This window comes from Emys orbicularis, chromosome 4 (genome assembly GCF_028017835.1).
Source record: "Emys orbicularis isolate rEmyOrb1 chromosome 4, rEmyOrb1.hap1, whole genome shotgun sequence".
NCBI lineage: Eukaryota > Metazoa > Chordata > Testudines > Emydidae > Emys > Emys orbicularis.
The window spans coordinates 97,262,629-97,289,183 of record NC_088686.1 but is presented as its reverse complement, the minus strand read 5'-3'; the positions used below and the strand labels follow the sequence as shown (position 1 = coordinate 97,289,183).

Genomic DNA, 26,555 nt, shown 5'->3' with positions numbered 1-26,555 from the left:
GGTAGGGCTGTGGGGCTCTGGCTGTTATTTAAAAAGTCTGGGGCTCCCACTGCTTCTACCGCCCCGGTCCTTTAAATAGCTGCTGGAGCCCCACCGCCACTACTCCAGGGCTCCGGTGGCTATTTAAAGGGCCAGAGCAGTACAAGCAGGGGAGCCCTAGGCCCTTTAAATAGCCCCCAGAGCCCTGGGATAGCAGGGGACTCCAGGGGGTATTTAAAGAGCTGGGGCTCCAGCTGCCTCTGCCGCCCCGGTCCTTTAAATAGCCGCTGGAGCCGCACCGCTTCCCCAGGGCTCCAACAGCTATTTAAAGGACCGGGGCAGTAGAAGCAGGGGAGCCCCGGGCCCTTTAAATAGCCCCCAGAGCCCCTGGCTGCTGCTGCTACCCCAGTGGGGGAGGGGAGGAGGCACTTACCTTACAGGGTGGGCTGGGGCTGGCTCTGACCCCCTCATCCCTGCCCCTTCCGGCCTAGGCCCCGCCCCTTCCGGGGGCCAGAGCTGGCCCCAGTGTACCGGTAAGTCACTGGACTTACTTTCACCCCTTACAAAATATAACAATTTAGAATGCTAACAACATTATGTATTGTGACAGACCCAGACCAGTGGAGTACAGGAGTCTGTTAGAGGGCAAATATACTGGTCACTGGATGAGTAGTTTTCTGTTCCCTGAGTGACCAGAGCAGGGGCTGCACTAGAGTAATCAGGAACCTGCTAGAACCAGTTAAGGCAGGCAGGCTAATTAGGACACCTGGAGCCAATTAAGAAGAAACTGCTAGAATCAATTAAGGCAGGCTAATCAGGGCACCTGGGCTTTAAAAAGGAGCTCACTTCAGTTTGTGGTGCGAGTGTGAGGAGCTGGGAGCAAGAGGCGCAAGGAGCTGAGAGGGTGTGCTGCTGGAGGACTGAGGAGCACAAGCGTTATCAGACACCAGGAGGAAGGTCCTGTGGTGAGACTAAGGAAGGTGTTTGGAGGAGGCCATGGGGAAGTAGCCCAGGGAGTTGTAGCTATCATGCAGCTGTTACAGGAGGCACTATAGACCGCTGCAGTCCACAGGGCCCTGGGCTGGAACCCGGAGTAGAGGGCGGGCCCGGGTTCCCCCCAAACCTCCCAGTTGACCTGGACTGTGGGTTCTTCCAGAGGGGAAGGTCTCTGGGCTGTTCCCCAACCCACATGGTGAATCTCTGAGGCAAGAAAATCCGCCAATAAGCGCAGGACCCACCAAGATAGAGGAGGAACTTCGTCACAGTATCAACAGCATTATCGTACCATATGTTCACAAAAAGTTTTTACAAGGAACTACTAACCCATACAGCCATTAGAAATTAAGCCTTTTACATAAGTGATTGGGGCTATGTGCCCTATAAATGTAAATGACTGCCTGTAGAAAATAAACTCATGAATATTTCTTAGAGATGTAATAAAGCAAATTCTGCCCTCAGACAAGAATGTGCAAATCCCATTGAAAGAAAATGTTGTCACTACTAATGTGATGGTAAGGGCTCAGTGGGAATTACAAGCATATACATATGAGAGCAGAATTTGATCCAATTTCTGAAATCTACAGAATATGCAAAGGCATTTAAGGCTACAGCCTTGGAGTAATGAAGAGGGATTGGACTGTAATTAATCACAAACACCTGAAAATGTTGGTATTTCTTATGTTTCTCTTTAGGTAATTTCCCCATCATCTGTATTTTTCCATTGATTATCCTAATTTTCTTTGACAGTGATAGTACATTATAAGAAACTTGCTTGAGTAGTTGGATGTTAGTGGACAAATAATTTCTGATTAGATTTTGTAAATGATATGCTAATCCAATTTCCAAGAATGCTTCACAAACCTGCTTTCTAGTATATATTAAAAACACATATAAAATGACCTATATACAGGTCCCTCATATCATTTCCCTTGAATGTTTCTGTAGATTCCTAAGATGCATTATTAATGACAGTATTTGCTATTTATTTGCTCTGGGTGTATTTCCAGGAATCAAACTTGGTTGCTTTCAAAGCCACCATAGGATGAGGTTCTGTGCCCTCAGAGAAAATCTTTTATCATGGAGACAATTGGCATATGCCTCCAGCTCACTTGAAATAATCCTTGCCACCACATTTTCCAGTATATTGCAATGCTCTAGCAGTTCAGAATATAGACCCATATGCAGGTCCTAATTTTAAGCATGTGCTTAGTTCCATAGAAGTCAATGGGACTACTCACCCACCTAACTTCAGACATGGCTGAACAGGGACCGTCTTTGGGAAAATACTGAAAAATACCATGGCAGGAACACTGGCTTTGTATTAATTTCTTTGTAAATTTTAAAAGCTCAAAAGTTCAAGGAGACCTTAAAGAATTTAAAGTAAACAGAGGAAGAATGAGTAAAATGGGTAGCAAAATATAAATAAAAAATAGCAAAAGAGAACTTATAAAAGTGAGAGGAAAAATAAGTGTTATATTTCTCTCATGTGCATGCCTTCTGTTAGATCCCCTAACTAAAAACCACAATGCCCCATGAGAAAGGCAAGCATTATTCTGATTTTACAGCTGGAGAAACTGAGGCACAGAGCGGGATATTGAAATAACTGTAAGGATGTGTCATATCATGTACTTATACAAACATATGCTATGAAATGCAAAGATAAACTGGGGAGATGAGCTGTCTTAAGAAAACTAGTGCAAAGGGATCCAGGTGTGACTAGGTATACGAAGACCTGGGGTTCATTTTGACTCAATGTGCATTTTTGCCTTGGTTGTTTATGTCATAAAGCAACTCTAGTTTTGCAAGTGAATGTCTTTGTTTTTGTTTTAATTTTAACAAGTCTGGCTGAAGTATCTCCCATTTAAATACAAACAGGGATCAGACGCAGTAATAAAAATGGGAAGTCATATGGGGAACTGACTGGACTAGCAATGGGAAGCTCTGATAAAGTGATTCTCTCTCAAGATTTATGCTTGGATTTTATCAGGACACCGCTAACAAATCAGAATGCTTAGCATCTTATACCAATTGGAGCCCAAAGTAATACTGTGGAAGCCTGGATACATTTGTCTTCTCTCACAGAGTATTAAAAAAAACCACCTCAAAAATGCAAACTGCAAATGTAGTTAGCAGCACTCTATACTGTACAGCACACCACTGTGTGCATTTAAGGACTATTTTGTAAACTATGCAAGTCTGGTGTAACTCCTGGGAAGTTCTAGGATTACAGCAAGGATAATTTTAATGAAGGAATTTACAGTCCCTCCCCCTCCCTCTTTCTACTTTAAGAAAGTCACCTGGAATCCTTTGTAAGAATTTCTGCTTTTCACTTGCTACATTAAATATTTATTCCCTATGCTCACTTGGTGGGTCCAACTTTTTACAGGTAATTCTCTGCAATCTTGCTGTTTTCTGAGCATGAAGAATTTACTTCAGGTTATTTTTTTTAAGCCCCTAAATCAATAATATGGGGACAGTTCTCAACAGCTCCAATCTCTTACCCAGCACAGGTGTGGGGAAGAAGGGGAAAGTGGCTAGGAGCCATCTTTACTCCTTCCTCTCTCCTGTGGCCAGCAAGGGGCCAACTGACCCTCTCAGAGCAGCCACAGAGAACTGGTGGAAGCGGATGAGGGTGGAAATGCCAGGAGAAGCTGGAGTAAAGTCAGCCACACTAGCTTTTGCCAGCTCAGGATTCCTCAATTTGGAGGAATGCTCAGTTGACTCCTTTAGGGCAGTTTTAAGGTTACTTATGCAACCCTGGCAGTGCACAGTGAGGTTAGCTAGGCTGAGGATCTGGCCATACATGTCTGTACAACATCTACAACAACTAGGCTCCAATCTGGGACCTCTGGATCCCACTGTAATACATCCAATAACAAACATCTGAAGCATTTATACATACACAGAATATTTGTAAAAAGACATTTCCCATAGTATAGGTCTGTAACGGTTTGTACAATTGTTATATTAAAGCAGAACCTTTGTTTAGAAAAAATAATATAGTAACTTGTACAATAATTTTCACCATCTTCTTTAGTTTGCTTCACATTGTATCACTGGTTTTGTAAGGGCAACAACTAAAGTCCCCAAATCTTTGTTGGTAAGCACACTTGTAGTCCTTGTTTTAGCAGATACATGCTCTTTTGTTTCCTCTTTCTCAAAGCACATAATTTTACAGTTATCTGTTGAACGCAGCATTTTTTCTCTCGTAACCTGAGTACTTAACTCTATTAGTGTCAATGGAAAATCTCTGAGTGCCTAGCCATTTACAGTAAATGTGCACTAAACCCAATTAAAACAATATACCATCTCACATTAAAGATGAGCAGCAAACGTTTCTTTAAATCCCCCAAACTTGCACCTGACTTTTCAAAAGAGGAAAACGGTGTTCAGCTCCCATTTAAAATATGTCATTAAAACTCTATTTTAACGAAGTTTAAAACAATATTTTGGTTTCTGAAATTCAAAGGAATCTGAGCTGCAGTCTTCCTTGTTCATTTGCCATAATGTCAGAGGAGCTGGTTTACTGCTGCCTTACATCGCGGGGAGTGATTTATACTGATGGGAAATGGGTCGAAAACACTATCAATTCAGAATTGTAGCATTTTACCTTTATTTGTACTGGTGTCACTGGCTACAAAATATGCAGGGCAATGGTGAATCTGGCCCAGAATGAGTAAAAAACACAGTGACAATAAATGTACTATACCCTGAAAGGGTTATTCCACCTTTTTTCACTTCGTGCCTGTGTAAATTGTTTTTTCCCCTTCGGCTGAAATTTCTCATGCTTAAACTAATCTTTTTCCCTGATACTTTTCGTTTTTTCAAAGTTTGAACAAAATCAGTTGAGTCACTTTCGAGTTGTCCAAGCATGAAAAGTTAGACATGTCCCTCTTAAGGAATTAAGCTAGTTAATGTCAAACTTGCTGGGGACTTAGCCCTAGTTAAGGACAAAGGAATGACATGTTTGAAGAAACCTAAGCTGAGGTTTTCAGAGAGGCCCAAAGGCGTGAGGACTCCAGCTCCCATTGAACCACAACTCCTTTAGGTTCCTGTGAAAACCCAGGCCCAATTCACCAATTTTTTTAAGAAGTGATTTAATATAATATTATTTTATTCAGAAAAATGCAAGCCCCCATAATGAGACTGGTTTTAAGATGAGTTCACAACACATTAGTAATCATAATATGGGGTACAATGTACAGTCCGTGTTGGAAAGATTTTCTGTGAGCAAGGGTGTGTCTAGACGAACAGTTAGCCTCTGGCAAGCTGGGGTGTGTATCTACAGGACACTAGCGTGCCACATACTAAGTGGCAGTAGCAGGATCCACACAGCCAGTTCGTGTGCCACAGGCTATAGCACTGTAGATTTACACCCTGGCTTGCCAAAGATTTCATTTAAACAAGCCCCAAGTTTGGCTTCTGTGCTCACGTGATTGGCTGAATGCCAACCAGTTCAGACATCTTTGTTGCTTTCCACTTTTGTTTTTCCTATTGATAATGTATTATGCAGCTAAGCCACCTATGCCCTGTGTAGAGGAATCAAGCAAAGTTAAAAACACACTCAGTTAAGTAATGTATTGATGAAGAGGACCCTTAGCTTCCACTGACATAAATGTAAATTGTACCCTTTCGCATTGTTCCTTCAATAGCCATCACATTTCCATGACTACATTTCTTGGTTTCTTGATTGCAATCAACTATTTTTAATTTGATTAAATAATAAAGTCTGACTTTTCCATTACTGTATAAAATCCATCACTTTTGCTCAAGACCTATAGAGTTCTTCATGTCTAATGTCCATCACTAAGCCACAATATTCACTGTTTATTCTATTTCAGCAGATAGTGATCATTTTAAAAGGACATAATTAAGAATAACCTCTGATCTTATTGGCTTATCCTCAAAATGTGCAATCCAATATGACAGTCAAGAATAGGCAGCTTTATTTAGTATTTCTACTGTCATTATTCCGCTCAGTGTGACATTAATGAAAATTCACCATGATTAATGGTCTAGCCCTTTTATATAACACCCTTATCTGCATAAACATTTCCTGATCATTCTTCTCATCCTCCTCCAAAGGTCTACAACAGCTTCCAATGACCTTTTTAAATTTTTTATTGTAAGTTTCTAGAGCTAGATCCTTTCACTCTTTTATCTACAGGAAGAGTAAAGAATCCAATCCAGATTGTGCTGTAGAGGCATACAGTCTTTTTTGACATAATCTCCAACATTTTATCACAAAATTTCCTAGTCCTTTGAATAAACGCTTCATACTCATATATCAGTAATTATCAACAAACTGGAAACCAGGCAGTGAGCACTCCATGGCTGCAGGACATGCACAGTAAGGAGCACATGGAGAGCGGAAGCTGTGGAAAAGGTGGGGGGGTAATCTGAGAAGGGTGAGACATGCCACACCAGAGGACCCTGTAGAAATGTGCAGGGATGGGCACGTCTACCAAAGAACAATAGCGGACCAACCCTGCCAAATGACTGGTCCCTGGGGAATTCTCTGGTGTGTTGGAAGATGGGTGAAAATATATGCAAACACAACAAAAAGCAGTGGCAAAAAAATGTAAAAATTGCCGTCTGATGTATGGGACTTTGTCATCCAAAAATATACATATTGTCCTATTTGTAACAGAAGTGCAAACCACAGGAATTTGCCACAAAATTCGCCACTCTGAAAAAACCAGCATTGACTCTAGTGGACAAAAGAAGACCACTATCACTTACCTTCGGTGCTAAACTGTTAACAGTCCTAAACCAAAATCGTAGTACACTTTTGACTGATCTTTCTACAACACACCCGCTTCTCTGGCAATCCAGAGTCACATACCTGTGTGACAAAAGTGTACAGCTGCTTCTACACACTGCTAAGATATGCCCCACATCAGATGTTTAACTTGGGAAGTGAGAAAGGACTGGAAGAGGGATCTACTAGAGGAAAAGTCCACAAAGAATCAGCACGTACTTGCTGGTGCCCTGATTTCTCTTCAGCAACTGAACACCCATTCCTCAACTGCAAATTTTTTGTTGGCTTTAATTAAACTCGCTTTCCAGGTGACTATCTCAAAGGTCCCATAACTCCACTTAAGATGGTTTTCACATGCATATCTAAGGTACTGATGTGGCCCTCATTACCATAGTATCTGAGCATCGCAGAGTCTTTAATGTATTTATCCTCACAACACCCCTCTGTGGTAGGGAAGTGCTATTACTACAACATTTTACAGGTGGGGAATTGAAACAGAGAGGCTAAGGGCCAGCTTGTTAATGGTATTTACCTGCCTAAAGATGCAGATAGATGCATTTTTCAAAAGTGCCTTGGCACCTAACTCTCATTGAACAAATCCTACTAGGTGCCTATCTACATCTTTAGGTGCCTAAATACTTTGAAAATCTGGTCCTAAGTGACTTGCCCAAGTCATTTTACACATGAAGTCTGTGGTGGAGCAGTGAAGTGAACCTGGATCTCTTAAGTCCCAGGCTTGTACCCTAACCAATAGACCATCCTTTCTTCCATATAGGGAAAATTATGTAACAAGTAAAGATACTGTACATCATCATTTTCACCAGGTTGAAGAGTTTAGGTGAGCATATAATTTACTGGGAAAATGCATCTGAGCATGGAGAAACTTTCTAAAAACAGCATTCACATATTTTTTTGTACAAGAACTGCCATAATGAAAACAGTAGCACTGCTAACCATTAGCCACACACCACATAGATTTTTCCTTTATAGCCTATTTACTAACAAATGTTTATGTATTTTTAAATGGTTTTCTTTTGTGTCTGGCTTGACAGGATTTCCTGCTATCTGAGAGGAATGTAGTTTGCGTGGCTGATGAAAAACTTGCTTACATAGGAAAGAGAGTATGACACAATTAAAATGACTTCATGCTTATTTTTGCCCAGAAGAATCTGTCCCCAGCCCTATATTGTAGCCACCATCCTTCCAGTCCTTGAAAACTGATGAGTCTCTCTTCAGAGCCCATAAATTCCATTCCACCATTAACTCAATCAAGCTGGATTTGGCCTGTCTGCTATTGAAGGGGTACTGTCTCCCTCTTTTGGGAGTAGAATGCACTGTCTTCTTACCAACCATGGATTTGACTGGGAAACCAAACTTTATGGGCAATTCATTTTCCTGACAATCCATATTTGAATTACAGAAATGTGAGTTAAGTACAATTAATAGCTTCCTAACATAGTAGTTACTGTGTGTAATAGATCAGGTTTGCAGCAAATACTAAAAACCCATCCTACCATAATGGTTTAAGAAATAATGAGCTAAAATAAGAAATACAGAAACAGTTTTCTTCATTAAGGAAAGTAATATGAGAAGACTAAGAATCTCATATTCTTGCAACTATGTATGCTAAATGTATATAACTTTATTGAGCACAGTATGTTTTTAAAATGCTCCCAAACAGAATGCCAGACATCATGTCTGCATGATACTTTCATGAAAAGTCAGGTGTCTTCGACAAACAAATCTCAAAAACCTTTATTATTCAAAGTGATTTAGGCTACTTCTTTACATATGGTTCAAGTAACTCACAATTCTAAGTGATAATTGACTTAAGCAGATGTCCTCTTGGAATCATTACTTCAGATACAGAATGTGATTGATACCCGAGTATATAAAAACTAGAGAAACTAGAAATAGATACAATCACTTCTTGAATGCTTTTTGACAGACAAGTGTCTGTCACACACAAAGTATTTATTTGAACCAAATAATTCTTAAAATTATTAAATTAATGTGTATAATATTTATTTGGTGAGTTATTCTACCTATTTTTTAGTAAATTTTAACGTTCTTGTTACAAATGTCTGAAATCTTTTAAAGTTAGAGTTGTTTTAAGTGAATGAAGTTATCACAGCTGAAAATAGATCTTAATACAAATAACCTAGATATATGAAAATTCTGCTTCATTTATTGTACATGGAAAATTTTTTTACCTAACTAGTTTTATTCTCCTTATTGGATTGCTCAAGCTATCTTAGTTTACCCAAGCATTTGTCAGTAATTTACATCATGAAAGCTGCCTCATATTAATCAAGTTACTGCAAAAATCTTTGTTTGAAAGCATTAGACATTGAAGAATAGGCTGAAATTGGAATAAAATCTGCTAAGTGAACTAACTACTGTAAGAATGGTAAATAAATTATTATTAGTGTGCAGTGATGAGCAGCTGAACTGCCAGTACAATTTAAAGTACTGCAAATACTGTCCAGTTCTCAGTTATTTTAACTCTTTCTAAAAATGGTTCTGCTCATTATAATTTTCCTTCACACCTGTGAAACCTTGATTTGACGCAGTATAGAAATTGAAATATAGTATGAGAAACTTTTAAATCTGCTTATGCTCTACAAAATGTTTTCTCCACTGTGGGTAGAAGGAATCTGGGCACTTTGGGGTAAGATAACATCAAATGTTTACTATTTTTCTGAACGGCAGCCAGAGTTCAGCTTCCTAATTAAGAAACTTAAGGGAGTATTTAAATCAGAAGAAACTAAGACAACCAGGCTCAAAACATAATCGAAAATAAATCTCTCAGTTTACATTCTGTCAATTTTAAAGGCTGTTTCTTTTGCCTTTCAGTGACAGGAGGCAGAATAAACCCATCAAGCGCCTCTATATTAAAACATTGTCCTGTGAGCTATTAGATCTTATTGTTTAAATAAAAGACTAATATAAAAACCCAATAATTTAAAATCAAATCTAGACTGATACAAGGACCACATAAATTCAGGAACAACCCCCCAAGGACCATTCACTGAACACTGAGATTCTGGTTTGATTGAACGCAGTAAAGCTACGTATAGGGTCAAACTACTATCCGGAAGCAAACAAATTCTTAAGCTTTAAAACAAACGAAAACACTGGACAACTAAGATGAGATCATTTAAAGTAGTGTATCTATGATTCCTGGTTTCAGACCAGCAGTCACAATTATATTTCACTGGGAATACTTTTGAAATTAAGATTTGCTAAAATTGATGTACATAAATGCTTTAGTCCTAAATGAATCCAGTTTCAAGGGGAGAAATCTAATAATATAAATAGTGTAACCACCTGAAAGAATGGCTGGAAATTGATAAAACCAGTTGTTGCTTTCTTCAAGTAGTCTGAGAGAAAATCCTAATGATTTAGGAACACTTAAAACCCCATCAGGTTTTACCTTTCAGCAGCATTGTAGATTACTCTTCAGAACAACACTTAGGTCAGGTAGTTGCTTGAAACTAAAGAATAGATTCTGTGACTGAGTCCACTCCTGTCCTGAACAATCGGAGCTATTGCTTTTATCCTAGGAGGATGTTTCCCCTCTGAAGTTAGAGCACAGGGGGTGTATATGAGCTGGGGGAGTGGGTATGAGGGGGGACACATTCTTCACCTCCCTTGTTGTTCAGTGGAGGTACCTAGGGGTAGGGCGAGGCTATTGATTCTGCATCCCCCATGGGTGGGGTGAGATGCGGAGTATTGATTCTGTGTCTCCCCATGGCTGGGGTGGGATGGGGGGTATTGATTCTGCGTCCCCCATGGGTGAGGTGGGATGAGGGGTATTAATTCTGCATCTCCCCGTGGCTGGGGTGGGATGGGGAGTATTGATTCTGCATCTCCCCATGGCTGGGGTGGGATGGGGAGTATTGATTCTGCATCCCCCCATGGCTGGGGTGGGATGGGGGGTATTGATTCTGCGTCTCCCCATGGCTGGGGTGGGATGGGGGGTATTGATTCTGCGTCTCCCCATGGCTGGGGTGGGATGGGGAGTATTGATTCTGCGTCTCCCCATGGCTGGGGTGGGATGGGGGGTATTGATTCTGCGTCTCCCCATGGCTGGGGTGGGATGGGGGGTATTGATTCTGCGTCTCCCCATGGCTGGGGTGGGATGGGGATATTGATTCTGCGTCTCCCGGACTCCAGACACCGGGGAAGGCGTCTTGGAGGAGTGGGGTTTCTCCCCTTCCCAGTAAATTAGCGACACAATGAGGGTGGGAAGGGACTAGGGAGTATTGTTTTCTTCTTGCAACCCCCGTCCCCCGCCCTCCGGCCTGAGCAGCAGCGTGTACCTGAGTCCGTGAGCCGGGGCCGGGCTCTGTCCCGCAAGTAGTAGATGAAATCCAGGCAGTTCTCGTTCTCCACCGCCCCGCTGGAGCAGAGCTCGGCCAGCAGCTGCAGCGCTTTCTGACAAATCTCGTCCTCCCTGCCGCCAGGCATCGCCCCCCAGCATCCTTGGGAATGGAGCCGAGCTCTCCGCTCACACTGCACGCGGCGGCTGCCTCTGCCTGCCGCCCGCCTGCAGCCGCCGATGCCACTGGGCAGCCGCCTGCATAGTTGGGAGCCAGCCACAGCAGGGGTCCCCCCCCTTTGCAAGCCCCCGCGCCCCCTCTGCTCCGAACTGAGCCTTTCTTGGGGACTGCCCTGTTGGCTCTGCTATGAAGGGAGCACCAGGCTGCTCCTGGCAGGAGGAGGAGGAGGATCCCACTAGTTGCATGCGATAGCAGGCAGGGAAGCGGCCAGGGCTCTCTGAGCCTGTCCCTGCCTGTGCTCCAAGCGGCGCGGGAACAGCTCTCCCCAGCGGCAGGAGCGCTCAGTGCACAAGCGCTGCCATCCTCCTCCCGCTCCGGGCCGGGGGCGGGAAGTGGCCAGGGAACAGCCCAACGCCGGATAAAGACACACAGCCTCTGCTGGGCTGGGCTCGACCTGCTCCGGAGAGCGTCCCACTCCGGCACAAACTTTCCCGGAGCCGGGGCTGGCGAGAGCTGCCTGTCCTCCAAAGATGCATCTGAAGAAGTGAGGTTTTTACCCACGAAAGCTTATGCCCAAATAAATCTGTTAGTCTTTAAGGTGCCACCAGACTCCTTGTTGTTTTTGTAGATACAGACTAATAAGGCTACCCCCTGATACTTGATACTTATTGTAAGTGATGGGCGCCGACACACACTTCCTTGCTTATGTCCAAATGAGGGGCGCGCGCACACACACTCAAGCACATATACTCAATCACTGAAATCCAGATCTCTCTGTCTCTCTCACACACACACTCCCTCGCCACACACATCCCATATGTGCTGGAACTAGGGGTGCAGGTGCCGCTGCACCCCCTGGCTGGAAGTGGTTTCCATTATATACAGGGTTTACAGTTTGGTTCAGTGGCTCTCAGCACACCACCATACAAATTGTTCCAGCACACAGAGGTGAAAGTGGGCCCATATGGCACACAAGTGGCCGCTGGTACCAGCCCATACACAGCTGACGTTAAAGCGTTGCCCCAGCAGCATTTTAACATCTCTGTCCCCCCCAGTTGGTGGCCCTGCCCTGCCAATGGGGGGCGGGGGGGTGTAAAAGGGCCAGGAGCCCCTTTAAATCGCCGACGGTGCCCCAGGCGGTGCGGGCCAGGCAGTGCAGATGGGCCAGCTGGGGGAGGCTGACCCCAGCCCCGCCCCTTCCACCAGAGGCCCTGCCCATTCCGGGGGCCTGGAGCCGGACCCCCATACGGGTAAGTCTTCTATGTTACTTCCACTCCTGCCAGCCCTCCTCACACACACACAAAATTATGTCCCACAAACCCCCCAACACACAGTTAAGTCCAGATCTCACACACACACAATTACTTAAGTCCAGATGTCACACTGACACACACACTCAGTTACTTATGTCCAGGTCTCCCTCTCTCTCTCATACACACACACTTGCTTATGTCCAGATGACAGATGCGCGCACACACACACACGGGTACACCTACTGATTATCTGCTTATTTCCAGATTTTAGACAAACAGGAAACTCACGCATACATACCTGGGGTCCATACACTCATTTGCTTATTTCAGTCGATGGACGAATACAAAATTCTGAGATTTGGATGTGTACATTAATTCAGTGAAACCAAGAAGTGTAAATCACAAAGATAGAGCCATGATTAACTGTGTTGGGCAGAGGGTGATGGGGCAGAAGATCAGGAAGGAGGGGGAACACAAAATGAGGGTGGGGAAGAGGAAGGAAGAAATGAGGGAAGAGCAGATAGGTACAAAAATACAAGGAGAAAGCGTGAAGAATGGTAAAAAGGGTCAAAATGCGACAAAGACAAAAGCTCTGCAAAAATAGAGGGACGGGAAGAGAGGTGTAAAGTCCAGGAGTGGCAACAAGGTTAAAAAAAATGGGAGGAGGAGGAGCAGAGAAGGAAAGGAATAGGCAACAAAATGGAGGAGGGAGTAGTTCAAAGAGGCACAAAAGAGAGAAGGGATGTGAGGAGAAGCCCATTAAAATGATGGTGAGGAGGACAGAAAGAGTTTGGAAAAAAGAAGGGAGCAAAAATGAAGGCAGATATGAGGAGAAGGCGGCACAGGGATTTCAGGGGAGCATGAATAAGCCATTTTTTCTCTGGAGGCTGTACACAGGACGAGAAGGGGTATATCAAATAAGAGAGAGATGGAGGGGAAATGTGGGAGGATGAGAAAAAAGCAGAGTGGTGCAAAGAGGCCGTAAATACTGCAGGCAATCCATCTCTTTGTGTAAACCTCATAGGAAAGCAAGGGATGCACTTTAAGAGAGTTCTGGGTCACATTTCATTGTATATCTGGGTTTTCTCTGTTTGGAAAGCCAAACCTGTCTTCTGTCAAAGACCTCAGCTTCTACAGATTAACTAGAGAACAGAAACAGGAACACTTTGAAATCCTAAATCATAGTTCAGAGATGTCTGTATTGTAGGAAAACATCAGAAGTGATATAATGTGTAAAAATAAACCTTAAATGAAGGGCCTGATCAATATAATCTCTGGCAAACCTTTGGGAAATTTCCTTTTCTCGTTCTTGATGAATCAAGTCCACGCTTCTTTTTACTGCCTTTAATATTTATAAACAGTTTGTAAAATACCATATGCTTTTTGTGTCTCACTACCTACTCCCATTCAGAAATGATTACATTCACTGAGCTAATTGTCTTGCAATTATTTTCTATAAATAATGCATGCACTTACTGTCTGGAACCAAGTGGTGGAGAAAATATTAGACTTTTATGACACTGTATGGAGGGCCTATTTTCAGTTAGTTTAGAAGTGTAGGCAAGAATGACTTTTCTGAAACTGCTGAATGTGAGTTAGGAGCAGATTTCATACTGTGCAACAGTTATTTCTCTCATTTCTGGTTATGTAGTGCTTGCCACAAGCTGCCCATTGGAGATTTAACATTAGCCACATTCCATAGTCTCCATTTAAAAAAAAAATTCCATAATAATTAATGAGCTAATGATAGGCTCACAGTTTAAAGCTTAACAGTTGCCATCTAATTTCTGGAGAATAAGGATGAGCTTCTTATTCTCTAGAACTACTCAGGCAAGTGATCAGATACCAGGATGATGAGTGAGCTATGAAAGCCTAGATCGGGATTCACACAGTACAGGGCAGCTCTTTTATGCTGCCTTCTTGTTTTCCAGAATCTAAGATATATTTTAAAAAAACTGAAGTCGCTAACTGTTACAATGGTTGCTCAGGTCACACTTTTGAGGCTAAGGGACACTGTGACATCAGCCTGTGTTTGCAGAACCTGCAACAATAGTTCTGAGAGGTATAATCTGACCCATTCATCTCAATGGGGACTGAGATGCCAGTGTTAATACTTCAAATGTTAACATGGTTAACTCATTGCTCATCAGAGCATGTAAGAATGGAGAGGGAAGATAATGTTAGATGAAGACAATGAAGATCTATTGTGAATGACAGCTTATTTTGGCACCACCAGATATGACCACTTTTCTCTACATGCAATGAAAAAGGAGCAAAGTGCAAGGAACCCAGCAAAGCCCAAGTTTGGCATCAGAGCCCCCTCGAGGGAGAGCCAAGCTCAGGAATCCCAGGAAGGCATGTGAGCCTTATGTAAGCTCCTTGGGGCAGGGACTGGCTTTTTGTTCTGTGTTTGTACAGTGCCTATGGGTCCTGGGCTATGATTGGGATTCAAAGGCACTATGGCAATACACATAAATAAGGCTAGTAATAAGGGAAGTGTGGGATAGAAAGAAATAATTTTAAATTGTTGGATGCCAAGTAATTTTATTTTAAAAATTACTAAAACAATTTAGTTTAGAGAATCAAGAAATGGTAGGCCAGCTCTTTCTAATTGTGTCTCTTACTGCCAGCTTGGGGATGTGACTCCCACTATTTTAGTCACAGGGTTATTCTTTTAATTACCTTACAGAACACCATGATTGAGACCAAACAAAATAATCACAATGATTAACCATGGCTATTTTATCATTAAGAAAAGGAAACAAAAACATTAAACAAAACAACACAAATGACAGAACACAATTGATAAACTGGTTACTTTGGTTATAGTCTCTTCTTTATTTCTGTCTGTGAAGAGATTTTAGCAGAGCTTACCCCTTTGAGAAGGGACTAGGTGGGGAACAGGCTTCATTTGATAAGTTAAGACCAAAGTATATTGTTTCCCAAATTACTGTGAATTCAGTCTTAATATCTTATTAGATACTTTAAAACTGTTCATGTAGAGGCAAAATAATTTAAGGGCAAGTGAAACTTGTCCAGTTATTAATAATAATAATCAGTCAGTTTAGAGATGGGCACAGTAAGCAATTGTAATTAAATCCTATGAGATTGAAGGAGGTATATAAATCAGTACTTAGAAGAAGCCATTTAATGAGCTGTCTTGAGACAGGCCAAACATGAATATTAGGAAACTTATATTCAATTAAATTCCACTGTTTTTTCTTTGTTTGCCAATGTTTAGCTTTGTCTCCTCTTCAGGAATATATAGTCTAATGATTTGGTGATTAAAATTACTGTAAATATTTTAAGTTACAACAGCATTTCCATATCCCAACAAGATTATTACAAGTATTTTAAATCAAATCCATTGGCAGTGTTTTAGCTAACTTTCTCTCACCAATCCATGTTGAAGTATTGGAGAGGGTTTCTTGGATTGGTGTCTTCTTTAGTCTTCTCTCTTTTTCTTGGCTGTCATGGCAGCTTGCTTGTAGACATAGACAGGATAAGTTGATGAGTGTTTTGTGCTTCCTATTAATGCAGGTTGGCAGAAGGGAGGTATGTGTGTGAGTGGTGCTGGCTTTAGCATTTTTTTATACTCACTCCCTTCCTATTTCCATGAAATTAGGAAAATACACCTCTCACTGGCTGTCTGAGATTCAAAGTTGGTTACTGTCATTCTTTCATTGGCTCCATGTTTTGGGGGTTTGCTGAGGTGACACCTTCAACTCCTGAAGATGAAGTCTGCCTAATGCATATTCAACATTTAATTGTCTTTTTTCTACTTGTGCCAGGAAAGCATCAGATAATTTTTAAAGTTAGTTTTAACTCTTTTTTTATTTGAACCATTTTCTGAGATATTCTTTCAATTTCATTAGAATTTGATGGGAAATGAAATTCTATTTTCAGAAAGTCCAAATTCCTGTTCTTTATGTAAAAGTTCTCAGTTTTTAAAGCAGTCTTTTAATATTCAATCATTTTTAAAGAAAGTCAGTAGTTTAAGTAGTTATTAAAGAAGTTGTTGATACTAAATGATCATTTTTGGAAAGATGATTCTTCCTGTCTTCCTCTGTTGGATTAGAGAGTTACTTGAGCAGTGCCAGTATTTAATTAATTTTCCATTAATATAAATATTCTATACTTAAAGTGGCTTCTTACATTAGTAATTAGTTTAGCAAGGCCATTAGATTCCATGTTGGAACATAAAAGCATTTTACCATTTACATGACAATGATATTAGGAGCTTTGCATTTAGCTAACATATTTGGAAGTATGCATTTCATAAAGGCGTTTGCCATTTAAACATTTAAGAAATAAACAAAAGGTTTAAAACATTCCAACAACATATGTTTTCCCTAGAGGCATAAAGACACAAGAAGAGTTTTTTCTTGCAAAAGTGTGGAGGTTAGTAAAGGCACAATTTATCTGTGGATTTATAACACAACCCTACATTCCTTTTTCCATCAGGTCTTCCATGTTTTAGAGAATGTTTCACATGATTTGTTTTCTTGATATAAGGATTACATTTGTATCAGTTGGTATCTTATACCTACGGACATGATCTGGTCTAGATAAGACACTGTCAGGCCTGGTCTATATTGGGGGGGGGAAGGAATCGATCTAAGCTACGTAACTTCAGCTACGAGAATAGCATAGCTGAAGTCGACGTATCTTAGATTGACTTAGAATCACTTACTTTGCATCCTCGCGGCGCGGGATCGACGGCCGCCACTCGCCCGTCGACCCCGCTTCCGCCGCTCGCTGTGGTGGAGTTCCGGAGTCGACGGCAGAGCGATCGGGGATCGATTTATCAGGTAGACGCGATAAATCGATCCCCGATAGATCGATCACTACCCGCCGATCCGGCAGGTAGTGTAGACGTACCCTAAGGGGTATGTCTCTTAACCCAAGCTCTTTAGAGTTACAATCTATCTGTTATAGCAATTCAACTTTTATTAAATATTTTGTGCAAAGCATACATTTCAATAGCAAATATATCTTTTAAACATAGGACAAAAGAAAATAGTATAAAGTTAAAGCATGGTAAAATGTAAAATGCAGCTTTTCTAAATATGCATAACACTTTTAGAGGTAATAAACATGGTTTCATGGCTTTACGGCTAAGGAAGGAATATCTTCCTGACATTCACTTATCCTTGGGGACAGAAAGTAGACACTTCCTGCAATTTCTTTAAGCAGCCCAAATATTTTATAACATAATTAACTAAAAATATACACTGATATTGTTATATTTTCAAGCATCCTGGCTACAACATACTTGTCGCTATATCTAATATTCAGTTAAGATACATAAACATTTGTAATAACCTAATATTAAAAGAATTTTATATTGTATTAATATAATTTTGGTATCAATAATGTGTCTCTCCTCATAGAAGTCAAGCTTCAGGAGCCCAGTAGAGCCCAGAGGTGCATTCAGACCACACTAAAGCACAGGTGTTTCTATTCCTGTAAGTGGTATTTTGTGTGAATGAATGTTCACACAATATCTTTCTTTTTTTTTTTAGATGAAATAGGCTATGAAGTGTGTGTGTGAGAGAGAGAGAGAGAGAGAGAGATGATTTTGTGGGATGTTACAAAAGCTTTATTGGTGCTCAATTAGGATGACCTCATAATTCACGCATGGACAATCATTACATGCGTTTATTCTGTATGCTTTACAGAAAGACTAATTTAAAAGAATGTGTTAGATAGCTTTATACATTTTTACTGGTACCATTTTTTGTAACACTTTGTACTCTTTCTAGAAGCAGAAAACAAAGAGGAAAAATTATAACTGGTACCATAAAACCACCAAAATAATCTAAAACAGTTTTACTGTACTAAATAATATTGGGCTATTATGATCTGATACCTCATCCTCTTCAATAAGATAGTATAATTTGTTTCTATCCTTCTTAAAGGGGGATTCCCAGCTCTCATTAGCCCTGATAGTTCTTGAGATGTGGGACCCTAAATCCAGAACTGGACATTGCATATCTATCTAGCTCAGGGGTTCTCAAACTGGTGGTCGGGACCCCTTAGGGGGTCATGAGGTTATTACATGGGGGGTCGTGAGCTGTCAGCCTCCACCCCAAACCCCGCTTCGCCTCCGGCATTTATAATAGTGCTAAATATAAAAACGTGTTTTTAATTGATAAGGAGGGGTTTGCACTCAGAGGCTTGCTGTGTGAAAGGGGTCACCAGCACAAAAGTTTGAGAAACACTGATCTAGCTAGTTGAGGTTCTTATACAACCTCCATTGCTGTAGTACCTGAGCACCTCACCAATTTTAATTTATTTATCCTCACAATACCCATGTGAGGTAGGGAAGTACTACTTATGCCCATTCTATAGCTAGGAAACGGAGGCACAGAGATTAGAAGTGACTTGCCCATGAACACACAGGCATCTATGGCAGAGCAAGGATTTGAACCTAGGTCTCTAAAGTTCTAAGCTGGTGCCCTAACCTCTGGCCCTATCTTATAACACAAACTATTGTAATTTTATTGGTGGGGGAGGAGAACAGGGAAGAAAGAATTTCATCATTTGGAGGAAAGGAGGAGACTGTTTTATGGCAGCTCAATGAAGCTGATGAGGTTTGGAATGTTAGAAGTAGATCCAGTGGAGATGGATTAGCAAGCAGAGTGCAGGTAAAGAATTAAAGGTAGATGATCAGTGCAATTTATCATATTGTTCCACAATTGACCTCTTAGTTACCACCATTTTATGTAGGATACATTTAACATGTATGTGTGTGTGTGTGTACATATACACATGTTCACACACAGAGGCTTTGCTAGAGTAGCCTTTTTTCTTTCTAACACTACTAATATTTTAATGGCGCTAACACTGTAAAACTTTGCATTGCTCGCACCATGTCATGTAAACCTGGGCTTAAAATAGCAGTGACTGCCTGGAGCCTCATCTACATTAGTGCAGCACCAGGGGTTGCAATGGTGGGAAATTTTTCAGACTCAAGCCCAGTGGAGAAAAGACCAGGAAATAGTTTGTTTAGAAGCCACAGCTTGTATTTAATGTAATAATGACTTTTCCCTGCTGCTTGCACAGAAAAAGTGAATTGTAAAGATAATGCTACTAAACAAAGGCATCTGTTCTGAAAAGCTCTAAGTAGGTTTTCAGTGTGCTGTCCACAATGATGCCCAGGTGTTTTTCCTGAAGGGGTACTGTTAATGTAGCCTGTAGAATCTATGAGTAATTGAAATTATTCCTTCCGATGTGCTTTACCTTGTATTGTGAACATTGAATTACATCTGCCCCTGTGTTTTCCAATCACCTAGTTTTTCCCCCCACAGTTTTCTCAAGCCTTGGGTAACCTAGTTTTGTGTCATCTACAGACTTTGCCACTTCACTGTTTTATTCTCTTTTCAAGATGATTAACCTGGTTTTAAAGCACCACAGATTAAGCAGTGCTTGCTACCTCTGAAAACATGAAATGTTTCCTGTGTGGTGACCAGGTCATTTGAGGGGTTCCTGCCCATGCACTGCTTGGGGTCCCTGGTAAGAATGTGGGACCCCAGGATAGTGGGGAGGGGTCTGGGACATCAAGGGACCATCAGGACACAGAGCCTGCACCCACACTGCCAGTTTCTGTCCCCCCATCCCACTATATGTGGTCTGCCATTGTACAGGGAGCAGCCCCCCCACCCCTCCCGAGGAACCCTCGGTTGTGACCTCATCACTTCTGTCCTGGAGGGTGAGGAGCACCTTTCTGCAGAGAAATCAGAGAGAGGTTCTTGAGATGGGGGTGAAGAACAGACTGACAAAGTGCACTTATGTGGGACTATAAAAGGGCTAAGACTTTGGAGGCCCCTAAGCTGCTGGCAGTGGCTGATGATGGAGCTGTGTGCCCTGCGAAGGAGGATACAATTGTGCTGGGTGGTAGCTCCGTGCGAGGAGCTCCCAGTGGGGTACTTTCTTCCCAGGGCATAATGAGTCCTCAAGCCCCCGATCCTGCATGTTGCAGTGATGACACTGGCTCCCAGCCTGGGGCTGCACTGCCTAGCATGCTTGGGAATATGGATATGCCAGTTGCTCCCAATGAATCTCTCTGCTTCATGAATGATGGGAATGTTACACTGGTTGCTCAATGTTCTACTGAGCTGGTGGAGTCTGGGGGAGATGAAGAGGATGACAATGATCTCCCTGACTCCTCACTGGTCCCTGGTGTCCCAGCCAGTCAGCTATATAGGAAGGCTGGGTACAGTGTGAAGGAGATTAAGGACTTTTTGGATAGCACTAAAGGGAAGCGGGGAACTGAGGTCAAGGCCTATGTCCCTGTTTTACAGCACTTTGTTCATTCAGCTGCCCTTGTCTTGAGACATACCTCAATTGATTGTAGGAAAAATTTCCTTCTCAAAAAGTTGTTGATAAAGGCGAGGAACCTTGTGGGGATTGTTCAAAATATATAGCAGCTCATTTTGTTCGAAGTACTTCCACTTTCCATTGTTTATCTCTGCTGTTTGACTCTCTCCTTCCAGTCTCTGTGGTGCTGCTCAGTTTTGGCTCTGTATTAACGCATGCTGGGATGTCCTAAAAGGGCACAAATCTTTGAATTTCTCAGACAAAACAGGTTGATGTTGTCTTTTCGCAAGAGACGCACTCAGACCCTGACAATCAGGGGAATTGGTTGAAGGAATGGGATGAGGAAGCTTTCTTGAGCCATGACTTCAATGTCACTCTTGGGTTAGCTATCCCCCCCTCCCCCCCAGATTGCAGGGAAACACATCTCCTTTGTGAAGGAGATTGCGTAAGGCCAGCTCCTCTGGGAGGAGACACATACTGGCACTATTGTTTTTCATCGTTTTAGTATGATTGCTACTACTCTGGGGTGAGATCATGTCTCTTTTCTGCAGACACTTGCACATGCCATGCTTGGATGTGGCTCTGATACTATTGTTGTCCTGGGAGGGGATTTCTATTGAACTGCAGATTATGTTTTAGACAGGAATCATGAGGAGCCAGTCAGGCAAGGAACTGTATCATCTCCTGCAAACCTTTGGGCTAGTAGATGTTTGGAGGTTCTTTCACCCCACTGTTAGACAGTACTTTTGGCTGAAAGCTACTCCCAACCAGGCCTCAGGGGCTAGACAGGATCACTTTTATACCATGAAGGCCAGTGTGAATATATTTGTTCGGTCTTCCATGTCTCCTACTCGCTTGTCTGATCATCATTATGTTTCTGTCAGTGTCTCTCTCCCTCTTCTTGCCTGTATTTCCCACTCGTGTTTTAAAACCAGATTATTACAGGACTTGAATTTCACTCAGATATTTGCTGTGTTTTGGGAGCTTTGGCAACAGCACTAGCCGCTGCATGAGTCCCTGAGAAAGTGATGGGATGTTGAAAAGATCCAGATCCAACTGTTTTGCCAGTAGTATACCCAGGCTGCCATGTGGCCCTTGCATCAGGCCATGAGTGCCCTGGAACGAGACATCTTGGGTTTCTGTGGCAACCTTGATGTGGGAAACCCAGTGCAGATTCACCAAACCTTAACTGAGGTGCTTGTTGGAAGAGAAGGAGCCCTGGTTTAGGCCCATTTTATTCAGCTTCCTGGAACTGACACTTCCACAAGGATTTTTCCGGGATGGAGAAAAAGTCCACAGACTGTGAGAAGATTTTTAGCCTCCAGCTGCCGGATGGTTGTCTGAGGCTGACGCTGCTGAGATCCGGAAAGCAGCTGTTTCTTTTTACAATACTCTGTACTCACCTGATGCCTGTGTTGTGCTGGCAATGGAGGAGCTATACCAGGGGTTACCCATCTGACTGGTGAGGAACAGCGGTGTCGCTGCAGGAGCTCTCTGTTGCAGTCCAGCATTTCTGGAATCTGATCAGTCCAGACTTTTTTCTAGAGGTGCTGGAGTGTATCCAGGAGAAGGAGCTGCCCTTCAATTACTGCAGGGCTGTGATCACCCTGCGGTACAACAAAGGGGACCTCTGTGACTTACGGAACTTGAGCCCTATTTCTCTTCTCTGTTCTGATTACAAGACTTTATCCAGGGCCTTAGCCAATTGACTGAAGGACTGTTTGATACACCCAGATCAAACATATTGTATTCCTAACTACTCTGTTTTTGATAATCTGTTTTTAATTCATGATGTTTTTACTGTTAGCAAATTTTGTCATCTGGATGTGCAGTTTGTTTCAATGGACCAGGAGAAGGCCTTTGATAGAGTTAACCATAGTTATCTTTTAAAGAAGTTAGAAGGTGTTGGTATTGGGCCAGCGTTTTGAGTGTCCTAAAGATAATCAAGGGTCTTAGCCATTGCTTCCCAGTTTGCAGAGGCATTTGTCAGAGGCATCCTCGGTCTGGGATGCTGTATGCTCTTAGTTTGGAGCCATTCCTGCACCTTCTCTGAAGCTGTCTGATTGGCTTTCTGTGTCAGGGGTGCTGGATGTTTTCCCAGTTCATTTGTCAGTCTATGCTGAAGATATCCGTTTTTATCACATCTGACGGTGACATGCAGGCACTCTGTGCTTATGTATGAATAGGCATCTTCTGCCCACATTAACTGGGCTAAAAGCAATTTGATCTTATTGGGCTCTTGGCAGTGTAGGAGTCCCTCCCTTTGTTGCCCCAACAATTGCTATAGGGCACCTCTGGGATTAAGGTGTTGGGGGTTGTGATGAAATGTTAGCCCCACACAGGTGTAGGAAGGGTTAACCTTAGCAGGGAGCAGTGGAGATGAGTCCTTTCTGGCAGCCCAGAGAGGCTGTGTGAGGTCCAGCCAATCAGGGAGGAGTTGCAGGGAGCCACCAATCCGGGCCCGGCAGGCTCAGCTAAGAGGAGGTGCAGGGCTGAGAAGGCTCAGTAGCAGCCTGGAGCCCAGGGAGTGAAGGCTGGCTCCCAGCAGGTAGAATGAGCACTAGCACCATGGACAGTGCAGTGCTTGAAGGCCCTCAGGTAAGGGCAAAGTAGGTGTAGGGGAAGAGGACCAGGGAAAAGTGGTGAGCAGTTCCAAGGAGAGCATTATGACAGGGTCCCTGGATCAGGACTTGGAGTAGTGGGCAGGCCCAGGTTCGCCCCCCCCACTCACCACTGGGGAAATGGCATGATTATTAGACTGTGATACTGACCCCTGGAAGGGGAAACATGGAAGGTGACATGGCCAGAGGGTCAAGCCATGAAGAGGACATTGTGGTTCCTGAGGCTGCAAGAGACAGAGACAGAGTGACGGTGTACAAACTGTGGATGGATGGGGAGGGAGGGTGTTGCCCTTGAGCTAATCCTCAGAGTGACCAGGAGGAGGTGCCAGACCAGTGGTGAGTGATGTACCCTGTGACAGGGATCTTTTTTGGATCTGAACAGTATATTCTAAAGAACTGCGAGGTGGCTGAAGAGAAGATGTAAGGCTGCCTGCAGAAATGGCACTGGCTCCTTCCTAGACTCTTTTTAGAGATGGGTTTTGGTTGCTGACAATCTTGTGGCCTCAATGTTGTGGCACTGGCTAGTATGTCTGGACACTCTCCTGGGCCTTTTGGGCCAGATTCAGAAGAATATTAACTTTTTTTTTTAAACCGATACCACTGATTGCCCCCTACTTTTCTGTTCCTGCCATTACGTAAGGGTGGCCAGGACCTCATTGATTTAGTCAGCAGGATGGTGGCCTTTCCCTCTAGTCTGTTGAATGGTTTCTATATGCTGTCTCTTTGCTAGCTTGGAAGTTCTTTGCTTTTTCTCTCCTTCTTCGTGTTGGGGGGGCGAGGTTGAGCGTTGACTGACCTATTTTTGTTGACAGCTGGTCAGTTATGGAGTCTAGATTTGCTTCCATTCTATAATGGTCTCCTTTAATGCCTAGCAACTTCTGTGAAGTGCGTGGCCTTTATTGAGTTCTTCTGAGTTAATGTCTTAGGGTAGCAGCTTCTTCACAGTTCTTGAGAAAGAATTGGCTAATTATCTTTCACAGAATGTCTTAGGGATGATTTCTAAGGGGAGAGGAATTAAGAAACAGATCTGTCTTTGGTTTGGGGCTCTTTACTCAATGTGCTACCTTCAGCTGTCAAAAAGGTCAGATATAAATTGAGCGTTGAGTTAACTGAGACCCTTAAATAGTTGTTCTTTGATATAATTAAAGGATTTTGCTGTAGCAATGGGGAACCTGGATTTCATGGGTTCCCATTCCCAGGCCTGTGTTAAGGGCTGTGGTGGGGAAGCTGCAAAGGGAATGACAGTCCATTTTTGTTTGTTGAATACTTAGCCTCCATTTTGTGGAAACAGGTGTCATTCATTACTATCCTGTCAGGTTTCAAATATAATAACACATCAGTTTTTAGAACAGCAAGGTTTGCAGTTTTCAGGATTTTATTCTGCAGGAGACTGTAATCTACTTGTGTGCCAGAATTAGTTAAATATCCTTCACAGGGTCTTGCTCAGTGACTAATGACCAGGCTGCTCCATCACAGCAGGTCCTGAAGGAAGTGCAAAAGGGCTGTCCTGTATCAGGCAAAAAAACTGTACCAAAATGCCTTACATGCTGTCAAGCATCACTGAAAGCCCTGCTGTATTAGAGGATTATGCATATTCATCTGATAGCCAATATCTTGATATTGTTGGGATTCAGCTACATTTCAGCAAATAATCCTAAAGAGGACTAGTAAGGAAACCTAATGACCTGAAGGAAGGTTATGAGGAAAATCCATGCAGCTTCTTGCCTAGGTCTAATAAAATTAGTCAGTGATTCAGGCCAAACCTCCCTGACCTGGGGCAGAGAAAAAAAGAGATACAGAATCCAAATCATTATGTAGAAGATTTTAAATGGCACAGTATGAATGTGTGTCATCTTTTACTCACACAAAAAAAAGTATTGCAGATGCTAGCTCGTTTTCATAAGCTCTTTACAGCTGGATAATTTTCTTTTTTTTGATTCTCATGCATTTTCTCTTGCTAATGGAGAGGCCTCTGGGTGCTGTGGCTCACCCTCCTATGCTGTTTTCAGCTCCCTGATACTGCCCTTAGATTTCTCCAGCTTTGATTAGACTTTCCTGAGGGATGGGGACAGAGATTCTTAAAAGTTTGACTTCAATTTTGTTTTTAGCACTTCTCCTCTTGATGAATCTGGCACACACAGATTACACTGGTCTACAATTTTTGAGAAGTCGTCTGCTTCAGAGATAAAATGTGCTATTTATTATGTATTTTGATGTGCTGAATTCAAATATGACAATTAAAACAACTGATTGGCTACTGTTTCTAAGATATTTAAGTTTTTACATTTTATGTCTATGTATATTGTGTAGATAGTAGAGTTTTAATCATAAATTGTAAACCTAGGTCTTTTCATGTGTTTATGGTTGCTTTACATGATAATATTTCACTTGTCCTGTTTATGTAACACTTTAAAAATCAGCAAAAGGGTTATATAAATAAAATTTATTATGAAACAAAAGGCAAAAAACTATTCTGTACATAGTTTAGTCCTATTCAGTGTCTACTCGGCGCTTCTTGGCTTGTCTCTTGTATTCATTAAATGGAGCATCTCTTGTCACTGTCCAGCAATAGTCTGCAAGCATTGATGGGCTCCATTTGCCCTGATAGCATTTCTCCATTGTTGCAATGTCTTGGTGAAATCGCTCGCTGTGCTCGTCGCTCACTGCTCCGCAGTTCGGTGGAAAAAAATCTAGATGAAAGTGCAAAAAATGTATCTTTAGTGACACGTTGCAACCAAGGCTTTTGTATGCCTTGAGGAGGTTTTCCACCAACAACCTGTAGTTGTCTGCCTTGTTGTTTCCGAGAAAATTTATTGCCACTAACTGGAAGGCTTTCCATGCCGTCTTTTCCTTGCCACGCAGTGCATGGTCAAATGCATCATCTCGAAGAAGTTCACGAATCTGAGGACCAACAAAGACACCTTCCTTTATCTTAGCTTCACTTAACCTTGGAAATTTTCCACGGAGGTACTTGAAGGCTGCTTGTGTTTTGTCAATGGCCTTGACAAAGTTCTTCATCAGACCCAGCTTGATGTGTAAGGGTGGTAACAAAATCTTCCTTGATTCAACAAGTGGTGGATGCTGAACACTTTTCCTCCCAGGCTCCAATGACTGT

General features: G+C 42.4%; 1 protein-coding gene across 1 annotated transcript in view; it reads right to left on the bottom strand.

Moving 5' to 3' along the window:
• Nucleotides 1-11,489, bottom strand: part of SYT9 (synaptotagmin 9) — a 117,445-nt gene extending 105,956 nt beyond the window's left edge. The window contains exon 1 of the mRNA XM_065403895.1: nucleotides 11,065-11,489. Coding sequence (XP_065259967.1) covers nucleotides 11,065-11,212 — 148 coding nt within the window. The 5' untranslated portion in view covers nucleotides 11,213-11,489. The remainder of the gene's footprint in view (nucleotides 1-11,064) is intronic.
• Between the last annotated feature and the right edge of the window lie 15,066 nt (nucleotides 11,490-26,555).